Source organism: Microcaecilia unicolor, chromosome 3 (genome assembly GCF_901765095.1).
Source record: "Microcaecilia unicolor chromosome 3, aMicUni1.1, whole genome shotgun sequence".
Taxonomy (NCBI): domain Eukaryota; kingdom Metazoa; phylum Chordata; class Amphibia; order Gymnophiona; family Siphonopidae; genus Microcaecilia; species Microcaecilia unicolor.
Genome location: NC_044033.1, coordinates 35,282,268 through 35,298,731, shown reverse-complemented (window position 1 = coordinate 35,298,731; position 16,464 = coordinate 35,282,268). Strand labels below are relative to the sequence as shown.

The window sequence follows — 16,464 nt, the reverse complement described above, 5'->3', positions numbered from 1 at the left end:
GCTCCTTGTGACTCTGGGCAAGTCACTTAACCCTCCATTGCCCCATGTAAGCCGCATTGAGCCTGCCATGAGTGGGAAAGCGCGGGGTACAAATGTAACAAAAATAAATAAATAAAAAAATTTGAAAGTGGGATTCTTGATTGTGGTTACCGCCATGGGTGTCCATACATTAACTTTTACCCCTAGCAGAGTAATAATGGAAGTGGTGGGGCTAGGTACCAGCAGCTGTGATCAGGACATGGAAAATGGTCACCTGGATGAATAGACTGAATAAGGGTGTAGGGAAGGGCTAGGAGGGCCGAGGAATGGGAACAGCAGGAAATTATTGGGTGGGATTGGCCAGTTGGTGTGTTTAATTTTTAAAGGGATTCATTGTGCAGGGGGATTGGGTGAAAAGGAAAAATGGGACATGGCATGACAACAGGGGAGCGGTTAAGTATGTGAGAGAGAAATGCTAGACAGCCTTTCTTCACCTGCGGGCTGGGGCGTTCTCCCCCTTCCCTCCACCCCCTGGTTGGTTCTACTCAGATAGGATGCAAGATATGATTTATGTTAATGTTCTTTAGTTCTTTATGCTTGTAATGTTGTTGCAGTGATACACCTAAGTCAAATGTTGAAGTCTGGTGGATGACAAGAGGAAGGTGTAGCCTATGCAACTCACATCTGGCTGATTGAGTTGTTGACATAAGGGTGTTCGACCTTTCTGAGTCAAAGGATGCTGACTGGGAGAGATGGTACCCTAACTACTAACATGTCAGGGCATGGTGGGTGGTGGTAACTACAAGTGATTTATATCACCTCAGGGAAGAACCATTTAGACCAGGACATGTCTAACCTTGGTCCTCGAGGGCTGCAATCCAGTCGTGTTTTCAGGGTTTCCCCAATGAATATGCATGAAATCTATTTGCATACATTACCTCCATTGTATGCAGATAGATCTCATGCATATTCATTGGGGAAATCCTGAAAACCCATACTGCCGAGCGTTCGAGGTTGGACACCACCGATTTAGACAGACATATGACAAAAGACCTAGTTCTAAAGAGCCTGGATACATGGCTGAGGGGGTAGCTCTATTACGTTATGCTAATAAAGTTGCAGACTGCTTTGAACCTATCACACTGTCAACTCCATAGGGTCGAAACAACACAAAATCTCCCCAAAACACTCTTTGGTAAGAACACACTGGTAAACTACAAAACCAAAGACCATAACTAACTGCCTGCAAATAGCAGTACCTTTTACTTTCTTTTATTCGTTTATTCTTGTGTCTATACAAATTTTTATATATACTCTTAAAGAGAACCCTCAGGAGACACCACTAATAAAGGCAATGTTATTGATTATTTTGCCTAGTGGCATAGCATCTCTTCATAGGGCTCTCTCTTCATTATGAATTTAAGGTGCTATTGCAAACATACATGAGTGCTCAAAATCAATGTGCTCAATGAATAATAAACGAAACTTATCTTTAGTCCATGTCTCTGAAGTTTACAGTCCACATAGGCTTCCCCTGGTTGCGCCCGACACCGCGGGTTTCAATACTTTCCTCAGGGACTCGGGTTAACTGCCCTCACAAAATCCACAAAGACCTGTAAGCTGAGACACCAACGCTGAATACTTTTTCTGCCTCCATAGGGTCAACAGTGAAGAGGCAGAAGGGAAGCAAAAAGGAAGAGCATGGGGCGGGGGGGAGGGAACTGTGAATACAAGTTCTGACTCTGCAGTTAGGTACAACAGATAGGAGTGAAATTTATAGCACTCATCAGTTGGGGAGGAGGAGGGGGGGGGGGGAGTAGGGATGGAAGTGAAGCATATGATCTACATTTTGTTCTTGTTCCCAGGAATAGCCTTTCCCCTGCTATGGTGGAATTTAGTCATACCTGTTATTTCCTTTCCTTTAAGTGGCTGAATCATCCTGACTAGTGGGTTGTTATCACCATCTACCAGCAGATGGAGATACAGAACTGACTTTTCCAGTGACATCACAGGAATAAGGGCTGGTACTCAGTGGAAAACTGCAGTATGCCTCTGCCAAAACATCAGAGTCCCTTAAAACACACCCATACCCTATGAACCATTGAAGCTAATAACATACTTAGAACCCTTCTTCCATATTTTTTCCCCATTGGTAAGAAAGACAGAGATCCCCCCCCCCCCCCCCCCCCCCCCCCCGTCACCTGAAGTCTTCCACAGGAGGTATCAGGATGATGCAGCCAAAATAAGAAAAAAAAATTAACAGATATGACTAACCTCTTTAGTGTCCAGGCTGCATCATCCTGACTGGAGGGATTTACCCAAGCAGAAGTCGTAAATATTGCCATACTGGGACAGACCAAAAGCATCCTGTTTCCAATTGTGGCCAATCCAGCTCACTAGTACCTGGCAAGATCCCAAAACAGTACAAATGCATTTTATGTTGCTTATTCTAGAAATAAGCAGTTGATTTTCCCCAAGTCAATTTAATAATGGTCTATGGACATTTCCTTTAGGAAGCCGTACAAACCTTTTTTAAACTCTCCTAAGCTAACTGCCTTTACCACATTCTCTGGCAACAAATTCCAGAGTTTAATTACACGTTGAGTGAAGAAATATTTTCTCCGATTCATTTTAAATGTACTACTTTGTAGCTCCATTGCATGCTCCCTTGTCCTAGTATTTTTGGAAAGCGTAAACAGACGCTTCACGTCTACCCGTTCAACTCTACTCATTATTTTATAGACCTCTATCATATCTCCCCTCAGCCGTCTTTTCTCCAAGCTGAAGAGCCCTAGCCGCTTTAGCCTTTCCTCATAAGGAAGTTGTCCCATCCCCTTTATGATTTTCATTGCCCTTCTCTGCACCTTTTCTAATTCCACTATATCTTTTTTTAGATGTTGCGACCAGAATTGAACACAATATTCGAGGTACAGTCGCATCACAGAGCAATACAACGGCATTATAACGTCCTCACTTTTGTTTTCCGTTCCTTTCCGAATAATACCTAACATTCTATTTGCTTTCCTAGCCGCAGCAGCACACTGAGCAGAAGGTTTCAACGTATCATCAACGACAACACCTAGATCCCTTTCTTGGTCAGTGACTCCTAAAGTGCAACCTTGCATGACGTAACTATAATTCAGGTTCCTCTTTCCCACATGCATCACTTTGCACTTGCTCACATTAAACGTCATCTGCCATTTAGACGCCCAGTCTCCCAGTCTCATTAGGTCCTCTTGTAATTTTTCACAATCCTCCTGCGATTTAATGACTTTGAATAACTTTGTGTCGTCAGCAAGTCACTGGGCAGGGAAAGACAAGCCCCCCTGAATGATGGCTCTGCCAAAATCCAAATGGGTTCTGGCTAGCACATCCAGTCGGTAGTTTATTTTTTATTTTTTCTTACATTTGTACCCCGCGCTTTCCCACTCATGGCAGGCTCAATACGGCTTAGGTACTTATTTGTACCTGGGGCAATGGAGGGTTAAGTGACTTGCCCAGAGTCACAAGGAGCTGCCTGTGCCTGCAGTGGGAATCGAACCCAGTTCCCCAGGACCAAAGTCCACCACTCTAACCACGCAAAGGAATGAAGTGATGATCAAGTCTCCGCCAGCCTCCTCTAGAGAGGCCACTTGAACCCCTACCCAAGAAGTCACCTGTGCAGCAATATAAAAAATAGATGGACCATTGGTCTGACTCAGTATAGCTGAGTCAGACCAATGGTCCATCTATTTTGTATATTGCTGGCCCAAAATTATGTAACAATTTACCTTGTAATTCGAGATCAATTAAAAGTCTAGAGGCATTTAAATCTCTCAAAACATTTTTATTTTCTATTCTATTCAATTCATAACTTATATTCTGCTATATCTCCACTGGATTCATGGCGGATTACAAGAAAAGAAGCATCTTAATCAGATGGAATTACAAAATAACATTCTAAAACAGTACAATCTAAATTAAACTGAGCGTATATCTGAAAACAAAATAGCCTTCAAACTGTTTTCTAAACAAAAATGTAACCTTTTAAAAAAAGAGGATTCACTCTCTCAAATCTATTAACTCTAAGAATCAGTCTAGCAGCTGTAATCATTGTAATAGCTTCAATGTAAGTCCCCCATAAAAAGAGTTACAATGATGGCAAATGAGTTTTTGCAGCATGCTGAAATGTTACTTTGTTTGCTCTGTTTAAATTTTGTTGGGCATGGTTTTTTTTTTTTTTGTGTGTTCCCTGCCTAGAATTAGGGGGAATGTTGAAAAAAAATATACACGTGTGTGTATATACACTCAAAAAAATAAGACCAGTTAGATTTAATCTGATAAGGAATACTATTTCAAATTTTTACAGCTAAATATTCCAAAGAAGTACTCAGGTAGCTCTTAAGCCTACAGGAGGATACAAATAACTGCCTGCATTGCCTCCACGACCTTGGTCGCGCCCAAATCTACGAGAACTTCCGTGCCACCTCAATCCAGGAAGAAGGTCCTCAAAAGGGGACACTCCTCCACTTTTGTAGGTCACCCCGGTTTCCGTAAGACTTTTCATTAAATATCTCAGTATTATTGGTGGCCCCACATCTCTCAAGATATCTTACATTTTGTTTCTACTTGTCCCACTTGCGCCCGGAACAAGTTCCCTCCTGACAAGCCGTGGGGACTCCTGCAGCCTTTACCAGTTCCGCAACTCCCATGGCAGGAAATATCAATGGATTTTGTTACTGAGCTCCCTGAATCCCAAGGGCACACAGTCATTTGGGTAGTGGTGGACCGATTTTCCCGGAGGCCCATTTTCCCCAAGGCCCATTTGCCGCTTACATGGTCTCCCTCTGTGGATCATTAGTGATCGGGGCTCTCAATTCACTTCAAGGATCTGGAGAGCACTGTGCTCTACCTTTAAGATTACCACTCACTTCTCGTCCACCAATCACTAATAGACCAATGGCCTCGTGGAACGAGTCAATCAAAACTCTCAAGACCTTCCTACGGATGTACACTAACAGTCGACAGGATGACTGGTCGGCATTGCTCCCCTGGGCAGAATTCGCCTATAACAACAGTTTTCATACTACCTCTCATACCTCGCAATTTTTTTTTTTTTTTTACAGTGTATGGACGCCATCCTCATCTGCCGTTTCCAATCCCTCAGACACAAGCCTCGCCTGTGCTCCACTGGACTCTCAATGACATTCAGGATATCTGGGCCAAGGTCCAGCAACATCTCCAGCGAGCCTCGGCTAAGTACAAGCTCTTCGCGGATTGGAAAAGACGAACTGCGCCAGTTTTCCAACCTGGACAGAAGATCTGCCTCAGCACCAAATACTAGAGGCTTCGCCTACCCTCCTTCAAATTCGCTCCCCGATTTATAGGGCCATTTCCAGTACAATCTCGGGTGGGGGCGGTCACTTATCTCCAGTTGCCAGCTAACCTCAAGGTTCACAACGCCTTCCATGTAGCCCTGCTTAAACCATTTTTAACTTCCAGATGGCATACGGAACCCAAGAAGATCATCGTCCCTGATTCTGAGCCTGATTCTGAATTTGAGGTGGAGGAGATTCTAGACTCCAGGCGTCAGAGAAGACGACTATTTTATCTGCTGTCATGGAAACATTTTGGCCCGGAGGACAATTCCTGGGAGCCCGCTGCTAACGTCCACGCTCCTGACCTGATTCGAGATTTCCATGACCGCTACCCCACTGAAACCCAGACCTAGGCAGAGGGGGGTCCTTAAGGAGGAGGTACTGTCATGTCCCCTACCTCAACGCAAGCGGCGTCCTCAGGCTGGGCGGGGTCCCGTCAACACGCACACTTGATTGGCACTGCCCTGAGCCATGTGTGTGTAGTTCTTCTCTGGGTTTGTTCAGAGAGCGGTGGTTGCAGGCTCCTTAATTGATCTGCTTCCACCCACCTGTGTCTGCTCTCCCTCTGCCTGGCTTCCCTTGCTTCTCTCCTATTGGTCTTCCGGTTCCTCCTTCCCCTGCTCTTGTCCTATGGCTGTGCTTCTTCTCCCTGCTGGTTCCTACTGATGTCAGACGCCAGCACTTTATCAGCTGAGCTCTTCCTGGACTCCATGCTTCGGCTTCTACTTTGGTAGGTGTTACTTGCTCAGTAGTTTGCTTCTTATCTACTTGTCCCTCGTTGCTGACTTTCCTGTACCTGGATTACTCTCTTGACCTGCTGCCTGCCTACTGACTTTCCTGTACCTGGATTACTCTCTTGACCTGCTGCCTGCCTACTGACTTTACCTGTGCCTGGATTACTCTCTTACCTGTTGTTTGCCTGTTGACATTGCCTGTTCCTGGATTACTCCCCCTGCCTTCTGCCTGCCTATTGACTTTGCCTGTACCTGGATCGCTCCCTTGCCTGCTGCCTGCCTGGCCGATACGTTCACCACCCCGCTTCCAGCTCCGTCTCGTAAGTCCTGCAGGCCCCCCACACCTAGGGGCTCAACCTATGGGGAACAGCAGTCAGCCCAGGTGAAACCCGGGGTTGTCCGGCTGCCAAGCAGAACCTGGTCCGAGTACCTAGCTCAGCAGCGCTGTACTTGGTACAAGAACTCACAAGTTTGACACCAGTGCATGCTGCACCTCGCCCGCAATAGCCAAGGGAGTCTTCGCTGGTACTCCTATGACACTGGAGACCATCTGCACAGCAGAGAAAGTTGCAAGGAAAGCATAAGAGCTCTAGCCCACGGCAGAAGCTACAAAGTGGCTGCTATGCATTCTAGCAGCTGCCCACTATCCCAGGCCCATGGACTCAGGATGCTCAACAGACTCCGCACCTGAGAGCAGAGTCTGATCCTTCTGTCCTCTGGCAAGAACGTGCATCCTTGCCTGTTGAAGTGCACCCCCAGAAACTCCAGCATCCGGGAAGGAACTAGGTGACTGTTTGGAAAGTCAAACACCCAACCTACAAAAAGGCCAAAATGCTGAAAGTGGTCAGGCGGCTGTACTACTCCAATTCCGCTCAAATTAACCAAGCGTTGAGGAAGGGGTGAACTCTGACAGCTTCCATTCGAAGGAACGCCGCTACTACCACCACCATCACCTTGGAAAACTTGCGAGGTGCTGTAGTGAGTCCAAAGGGCAGGGCGCAAAACTGAAAATGGCGCCCCAGGACTGCAAATCGCAGATACTGCCAAAGTGGAGGTCAAATAGGCCCCTTCAGGTCCACTGCAGGAAGAAACCCTCCTGGCTGCACTGCTGTCACCACGGACTTCAACATCTCCATCCGGAAATGACTTGTTCACTTCCCGGAAATCTAGAACCAGTCTGAAGGAACTCCCTTATTGAGGGACCCTAAAGTAAATGGAAAACTGATCCGAGTGCACCTTGGACAGTGGAACCGGTTCCACCACCCCCATATCGAGGAGAGCCCGCAACGTGCTGGCGATTGCCACATGTTTGTTAGAAGTGGTGCATCGAGACTCCAAAAAGGAATCTGCACTGGTTATCCCTGGATTAGATGTCGAAATGCAGCGAGCGCCAAGCAAATCCCTCTGGTCTCCAAAAGATTGATGGGCAAATGCGCTTCTTCCTGAGACCAGAGGCCTTGCTCCAGCTGAGCCAGACAGAGCACTCCCCAGCCCTAAGGCTGGCATCGGTGGTCACCACAGTCCACTGAGGAGGGATCCAAATGAACCCCCTTAGAAAGGTTGGAAGTCCAGAACCACCAACTGAGACTCCTGCACAGCAACTTGACTCCCAAGGAATCCAACCAAGGAGACCACCGGGACAGAAGAGAGTTCTGAAGAGGAGGCATATGCACCCTGGCCAAAGAAACAACTTCTATGGATGCCACCATGGATCCCAAGACCTGGAAGTAATATCTCACACTTGGAACTGACCTCTGAGCTTCAATCTGGTACTCTGGAAGAAAGACCTGACCCTGAAAAGTGTCGAACACCACCCCCAGATAGCCAAGAGTCTGCAACGGCGGCTGCAAGTGCCTCTTGAGGGGGTTTATCACCCACCCAACAGATTCCAGTAAATGAACCATCTGACTCATGACCTGGGAACTCTCCTGATACGACTTTGCTCTGATCAACCAGTCATCCAGATACGAATAGACTAAGATCTTCTTTTTGCGGAGGGCTGCCACAACCACAACCTCAGTGAAAGTTTGAGAAGCCGTCGCCAGTCCAAAAGGCAGCCCACGAAACTGATAATGCTTACCCGAAACAGCGAAGCGAAGGAACCTGTGGTGCATCTGATGGATCAGGATGTGGAGATAGGCCTCCATCAAGTCCACAGCAATCAAGAATTCGCCAAAGTGAACCACCACCATGACACAGCAAAGAATTTCCATGCAAAACCCCGAAACCTTGAAAGCCCGATTTACACCCGAGATCAAAGATGGGTTGGAAGGTGCAACAAAATAAATGGAATAGCGACCCGTTCCGACAAACCACCTGAAGACAGAGAAGCCTGTCTACAGTGTCCCTGATTGCCCTCGCCTTGACTTGAGAATGACAGGGAGACTCCACAAAAGCATCTGGCAGTTCCCACACAAACTCTAAGGCATACCCATCAAGAACGACTTTGAGCACCCACCGATCGGGGGTAATTTGGGCCCACCTCCAATAAAACTCAACCAAGCCCCCACCTTAGACTCACCAAGACTCTTCCAACTCCTCTCCAAAAAAACATGGCACCTCGAAAGGAAAATTTACTGCGCTTGGATTTAGAAGCAGCATCCACCAACCACCCCCAAAGCCAGAGACTTTGCAGAAGCACAAAGCAAATCGTACAGAGTATCCACCAGGAAGGCAGACCCTATCTCAATCTTAGAGACTTCTCTGTCCACAAGGGCCAAGTCATCACTAGTCCTTATCAAAAGACTCTCTCCAACTACTGAAAACACGCCCTAGCCACCAAACTGCCTCTAATAGTTGCCTGAACCGCCAAGGCCGAGACGTCAAAACTATTCTTCAAAAGTCTCTCCATACAGTGGTCCTGAGGATCTCGAAGAGCCATGCCACCATCTACCGGCACTGTATCCCTCTTAGTAACAGTAGAAGCTACGGCATCCACAACCGAAGGCTTCAACCAAGCTCTGTTTTGATCCAGGACCAAATACAGCCAGACCATAGACCTAGCCAACCAAAAGGGGGTATGTGGCACATTCCACTGGGCTTGAACAGTATCCATAATGTTTTGGTGCATAGTGAAAGATCTACCAGACTTAAGCACTTTGGCCACCACTGGTTCTTCTTCAAAATTCAAGGTGGACACCAAAGAAATCAGTCCCTGCAAATCCTCCTTATGAAACACCCTCACTTCCCAGGGGTCCTCACCAGGAGGCAGCTCATCCGGAGATAGAAACTCCTCTTGAGCTCCCTCAAGAGCAGCCTCGCACCTCACAATCCTCCGTAACATAATCCAAACCAGGCTGTGGATCAAAAAGAAAAAAAATCAATGGAACTATCCACCTCCTCAAGATCCCAGGAGACCCTAGGACACTTAAAATTGGAAGGAATTGCTCCCAGACGGACCCAGAGAGTCTTCAGAGAGAGGCTTAGCTTGTTTAAAAAGAAAAGCCTGATACACGGCAAGCACAAACTCTGGAGGGAACCCCCCAACAGTACTGCTGTCTACCTGAGGTTTGCCACAAAACTTCTGGTATATCTTCTAGATAGAGGAGTCAAAATGGAATTTTTGGCCATAATATTGAAATGTTTTGTTTGACAAAAATCCACACTGCCTTCTAAATTAAGAAGCTCATCCCAATGTCAAGCATGTTGACCAAAGTACCATGATGTGTGCTGCTTTGCTCCTATCGGGACCTTAACAGACTGCCATCACTGATAGCCTGTCCTCCACCTGCAGAATTTATAGTTCTATCTTTCCATGACCTAAAGTTGAGCCAAAAGTGGATGATGAAGACAAACTCCTCTAAATAGTCAAGTAAATCTACTACAGAATGTCAGAAAACATTTTTTTTGGGGGGGGGGGGGGGGGGGGCTGGGAAACAAAAGCCCCAACATAAATCCTATTGAAACATGACAAGATCTGAAGTAGGCAGTTGCACAGGGACAGAAATTTCACCCATCCCTGCCCATCCCCAATGGAATGCATCTCCACAGACTTCTTATTAACAACTTTCCATACTTAACAGTAGTCATTTATACAGCTACCTGCAATATTTAGTCCAAAGTGCTTTCCTCAAACTGTAACATTTACCAAAACCTCTCCGATTCAAACTACGGCCTACGGCTTTAAAAACAGCACTCTCTGCTTGTATAACAATGAACAATGCATTCACAGGCAATCTGAAGCTTCCTTGAACAGGGTTTTTCATTTGCTACTCCTGGCTTGCTCTCTCAGCTCTACCAATGCTAAGCCTTTACATGCAACCGACAGAGCTTTTTCCCAACCACAATTTTCTCCGTGGCTTGCTCGTCTCTAATCACTACCTTTAGTCTAATCAGATTACCAGGTGAATGCTTCCCTATGGCTTCTTGACAGAGCCCTTCACACAGCGAAACACACTGCTCCTGTGTTTTTGCCCATACTGGTAGTTAATTCACAATCCATCACAGCATCCCAGTTCTTTGCCTTATTTCTAAGGTTTAACAACTAAACCAGCATTACACCTTTGCCTTTCCTCCTGAACTTGTCTGGTGGCTTTAAAGCTTTCTCTCTGCCCTGCTTTTTCTTGCATTGACCAGCAGTCTGCCTAATTAACCGCAGGTACCTAACTGCTTTCACTTGTAGGCGGAGACTGTTTGCATCAGTGAACTCATTTCCTGTAAATTCAGAACTCCCAGGAACAGCAACTCCCTGTGTCCGCATGAGTACACTTTCTTTCAGCCTACATGTTCCAGATTCTCCTTTTACTGTCCAACTAATATAAATAGTGGCACGCTCTCTCATTTTCTAATAAGGCTCCATATCACTCCAGAGATGTGCTAATTGTTGCACACAATATTGCTTTTGTATGTCTAGGTCTTTGTCTTTAATGTTTGCAGATAACACCACCGGCTGTAGTTCTTTATAAATTCACATACAGTTTTCAATCCCCAGCAAAGATTCATCTATACATATAAAACTCACCCTCAACGTTCTATTTGCACTGACGTCACTGAAGCCAGGTTCGTAAGTTCGAAGCTCTGAAGCCACACAAAATCACAGTCTGTGGGCCCCGCCCTCGCGTCAAACGTTATGACGTTGAGGGCGGAGCACATTCTCAGCTCCAACGTTGTACTGCACTGTAGCTCTCGCACGGAGGCTGCAGGGGGGCCGACGACACACGGAGACACAAAGGGACAGAGGGGAGCCTTGCTAGCGCCCGTTTCATTGCGATTTGAAACGGGCCTTCGTTACTAGTCAACAATAAAGAGAACCCACAATTAATATTGCATGTACATGGCCTATATCTATTATGACTCCTACATCTCTCCAGAATTCTCCGACTGCCCCCATTTCCTGTGTGTGTAAAACATTGAGCCTCCAGAATCACCAATTCTCATTCACTTTTAAGTCGGTGCACGTGTTCTAATTCCCAGTGTAATACAAAAATGTACCTATATAGAAGATCCCCATTACTTCATACATTCATATCTCTATGATTTCTATTAAAGCTCAGATTTAACAAGTTAAGAACATAATAACATATGTATTGCCATACTGGGACGGAACAAAGGTCCATCAAGCCCAGCATCATGTTTCCAACAGTGGCCAATCCAGGTTACAAGTACGTGGCAAGATCCCCAAACAGTACATTTTATGCTGCTTATCCTAGAAATAAGCAGTGGATTTTCACCAAGTCCATTTTAATAATGGCTTATGGACTTTTCTTTTAGGAAGCTATCTAAACCTTTTTTTAAACCCCACTAAGCTAACTGCTTTTACTATATTCTCTGGCAAAGAATTCCAGAGTTTAATTACACCGAGTGAAGAAATATTTTCTCCAATTCATTTTCAATTTACGACTTTGTAGCTTCATTGCGTGCCCCCTAGTTCTAGTATTTTTGGAAAGAGTCAACAAGCAATTCGCATCTACCCATTCCACTTCACTCATTATTTTATAGACCTCTATCACATCTCCCCTCAGCCGTCTCTTCTCCAATCTGAACAGCCCTAGCTGCTTTAGCCTTTCCTCATAGGGAAGTCGTCCCATCCCCTTTATCATTTTTGTCACACTTCTCTGTACCTTTTCTAGTTCTACTCTATCTATTTTGAGATGCGGTGAACAGAATTGCACACAATATTCGAGGTGCGGTCGCACCATGGAGCGATACAAAGGCATTATAATGTCCTCATTTTGGTTTTCCATTCCTTTCCCAACAATATCTAACAGTCTGTTTGCTTTCTTACCCACCGCTGCACACTGAGCAGAGGGTTTCAACATATCTTCAATTAAGTATTTGTCATATCTATATGATTTTCATATTATGCTTGTTCTTCAGAAAGCAGATGTCTCTCACATCTAGCTCTCTAGTGCCTCTCCCCCTCCCCCCCAAAATAACATTAATAACCTATTACAGCACAGAAAAGCACAGTTATGTGAAAGACCTGATTTACTAAGCTTCTTTTCCTCAAACACAGAAGAGAAATCAAGCCTTAGGAAAATCAGACCCAAAGTAAATTACTCCAACTCACAAAAAGTCCGCAAAGCAGAATACTATGCTGTTCCTGAAAATACTGCACTGGAGGAAGGGAGTGGGAACTAGATTTAGGTTTGATACCCAGACCTCATTACTGCTCTTCAAGCAAAGTACCTCCTAGCTGGATCATGAGTCCATTAGTACCAAGTTTTGGAGGGAAGCAAGTTCTCTGCTTCTTGGCTGGAGGACTGCCATTGCAATATTATGTTATATTACATTTCTATACCAGTTTCACTGGACACAGTCCAACCTAAAGCAGTTTAATTGAAAAAAATTCAAACCAGTAGCAACATATCATAAAATGCACAATAAATAACCAAAAAAATCCATAAATACAATGAAATCAGCCTGCACTGTGGCCAAGTCTGGTGACACTTAAGTCCACAGTAGCAGAGAATAAAGGTCCCAGATACTATAGCCTCAGTCAAATGAGGTTCCTTCTCAGCAGGGGTGGAGAACCTTTTCTGGATGAAAGGTTACATCAGTTTCTGGGGTGGGGGCCTAACCAATAAAAATAAAAAGCTGTCTACTGTACATCACTCACCATTTAACATTTTATAACGGAAACTTGGTGGCCTCAACATATTGCCTCCTTCCCCCTCCAACACCATTAGTAATGCCCCTGATGCCACCCATTTATCTTCCCTGTTCCCCATCCTGCATCTCATTCCCCAGCCTCTTCCTCCCCTGTTCACAATGTTTCTCTTTCCCTCTCCGATCTCCCAGCAATTAGCTTAAGAATGGAAGAAGCAAGTGAGGAGGAAAACAAAAACAGTAATAAAAAAATGATATAATAATATGTAAGAACCCTACTAAGCACATAAAAATCACACTACAGACTTACAAAAAATTGCTTTAAAAACCCCCTAATCATCCACGTGTTTATCATATCACAAATAAGTGCATATTCCCTACGCAAAGACTTGAAATGCTACTCAGGATCTGTTCAAAACTGCTAACAGTAAAGCTGAAAGGACAATTAAAAGCAGAGTGACAAGATATTAGCACCTCACCTTGCCGTGACTCCTTTCCACCTTTCGGAAACATTTGTTCAAGGAAAGATTGTGCCTTACAGAGTTCTTCCAGCCAGTGGGTGCTGTGGCAAAGTAAGGGAAGCGATCTAAAATCCAGCCATAGATCTCTTTGACTGGCAAGCACTTGTTAGGAGAGTGTTCAATTGCCATGTATATAAGAAGGCTGAAGGAATACGGAGGCTTGGAAGTGGCAGATTTCTTTTCTGTGTTCTGGCAGCAGGCTGGCGAGAACGCTGGCATGTTATCACCCTCAATGTCATACAGGGGGCTCACCGCAGGAAGACCCTCGCTTCCAAGGCTGAAGTTATTTAAAAGATTTGTGCTTTCATGAAGCCAGTTCAAGTTTGTCAGCTCATCGTCTGTTGAAACAGCGTCTACTGAGCTGGCCTTGGGCCCAGCAGCGTCTACAGCTTCCGGCAAACTTCCCATTCTGTAAATCTGGCTTAATCCTGCAACCTTTTCTGCTCCAGGTGTTTCAGCTTTCTTGTCTGGAGTCATTCCAGTTATTGGACCCATTTAATCCTATTGTTCTGTAACAAAGAAAAGCAAGTTATTAGCCACGGTAATCCTAAACACTTTAATCCTATATGACCACTAATCATCTGCATAAAGAATCTGAGGAGAAACTGCATTCACACTTGCTCCCAGGAGGGCCAAAAGCACAACCATGGTGCCTGGCAGCTACTACGATATCCTTGCATTTACTTAATTATTTAAATTTGCCCACTGACAGTCTGATTTTAACATTTAAATATAGATAACCTAACCTAAAAATACTTAGATGAATATAATGTATCACCTGTTAAAACAAATTTGTTTTCTACCCCTTGGGGCCGTAAAACAGGCATTTTTCTATTTCTTGAGTTTCTGGCCATGCACCGTTAGCAATAGCACGCTAACTGAATAGCGCTTCAATTTATTTATTGGGATTTATTAACCGCCTTTACGAAGAGATTCACCATTCTCCGCACCTGATATGCCCTCCTCCAAAAAAATAAAAATATAAGTACCGTGAGCTTAAATGGCAAAACAGAATGCTTTAAGCACATCCTGCGTTAGGCCATGTTCCCTACATTAAGCACGCATTAGTACTTTACGCAGCTTAGTAAAAGGGCCCTTAAGTGTTTTAGAGGCCCTTTTACTAAGCCGCGTAAGCCTCTACGCACGCCCAACGCGCACCAAAATGGAGTTACCGTCCGACTACCTAATGGCTCTTGCAGTAATTGCATTTTTGGTGCACATCTGATACGTGCATCCAAAAAATATTTTTTATTTTTGAGCACACGTAATAGACGCGCGCCAAGTGGCATTTGGGGCACGGTAATTACCGCTCAGTTAGTCCATGAGTCTTTACCGCTAAGTCAATGGCTGGCGGTAAGGTCTCAGACCAAAAATGGATGTGCAGCAATTTTGATTTTGCCACATGGCCCTTTTTGGCAAAAAAAAAAAAAAAAAGGTCTTTTTTACAGGTGCACTAAAAAATGGATCGTTGCGCATTCAAAACCCACGCCTACACTACCGCAACCCATCTTTCAGCATGCCTTTGTAAAAGGACCCCTTAATGATAAAACCTAAGAGTAAAAATTTGTTAAAAAAAGGTGCTGGTTCCTCATCTGAGTAAAAAGAAACCGAAAGCTACTAACACTCGAAGCAAACATCTTCCTCTTTTTATTATACCTGTGAAACTTGCATTGAGATTCAATTGTACTCCACTAGAATATTTTGTCCTGCATATAGGGGATCTTTTATTAACCTGTAGAAAGCGCTAGAGCGCATTTGCTGCAGCTTAAAAATGGCATACCGCGGGACACTGAAGTAAGTTCCAAATCAACTCCCACTAATCTGGGCACTAATAATTTTTTTAATTTTTTTTGTTGGAGAGTGTATGTTATGGAGTGTGGGGATCTCTGCACTTATCAGTTAGTATAGTTTCATTACTACATTCTAACTGGTTAGTGTAGGATTACCTCATAAGCCCTTACTACAAAATAGGTGTTGGTAAATGCTCATATGGTAATTTATTTTATTTTTTAATGGCCACACACTAATGGCAACAATCAGGGCCACAAAGAGACTGAACTGGGCCCGGGGAAGGGCAGGGCGGGGCAGGGGCCACACACCCACACAATCGTCGCTACAGCCCCCCCGATCGATGCCACAAAAAACATTGTTGGCTGGTGGGGATCCCGAGGCCCCACCAGCAGAAGACATCTTCCTCCAACACTGCTCTTCTGCCGATTGCCTGCCCCTGCTTTTCTCTCAGGGCATGCTCGGTTTCAAAACAGAGCATGCGCCCTGAGAGGAAAAGCAGCTGCTCAGCTGAGTAGAACAGCAGCGGTGGAGTTGCTCTTCTGGGTCCTCCCCAGCCTCCAAGGGGGGACGTGGCGTCGGAGTTTTCTGCTCCTGTTGGGACGCAATCACTCGGGTCCCAGCAGGAGCAGGAGAGAGAGACCGACGCTAGCTCCCCCCCCTTGGAGGCCCGGGGAATTTTGCCCCCCCCCCCTCGCCCTCCCCTCTCGGCGGCCCTGGAAACAATAGCACACGGCCATCAACAGAAAAATATATCAAATCAGCTATAGTCCGACTGTGGAAAATACAGCCTTAATGTGTGGGAAAGCCCATGTAATGGCGTGCTAAGGCTACTTTTTACCACAGCTTAGCAAAAGGTCCCCATATAATGCGTATGCTAAGCAAATATACAACAGCAACAGTCCCCTGCATTAGGAGAACTTGGAGAGAAGCAGTGGCAGGTGTGTTATCACCTATACACACAGCTCAGTCAGGTTACATATTTGAAATACAGCTTTTCAAGCGGTGTACATATTCTAAGGAAGCAAATGGGTATGA

At 45.2% G+C, this 16,464-nt stretch overlaps 1 protein-coding gene across 1 annotated transcript in view; it reads right to left on the bottom strand.

Moving 5' to 3' along the window:
* Positions 1-16,464, bottom strand: part of FOXN2 (forkhead box N2) — a 146,259-nt gene that overhangs the window by 52,513 nt on the left and 77,282 nt on the right. Inside the window, exon 3 of the mRNA XM_030195829.1 lies at positions 13,597-14,147. Within this exon, the coding sequence (XP_030051689.1) occupies positions 13,597-14,133 (537 nt within the window). The 5' untranslated portion in view covers positions 14,134-14,147. The remainder of the gene's footprint in view (positions 1-13,596; positions 14,148-16,464) is intronic.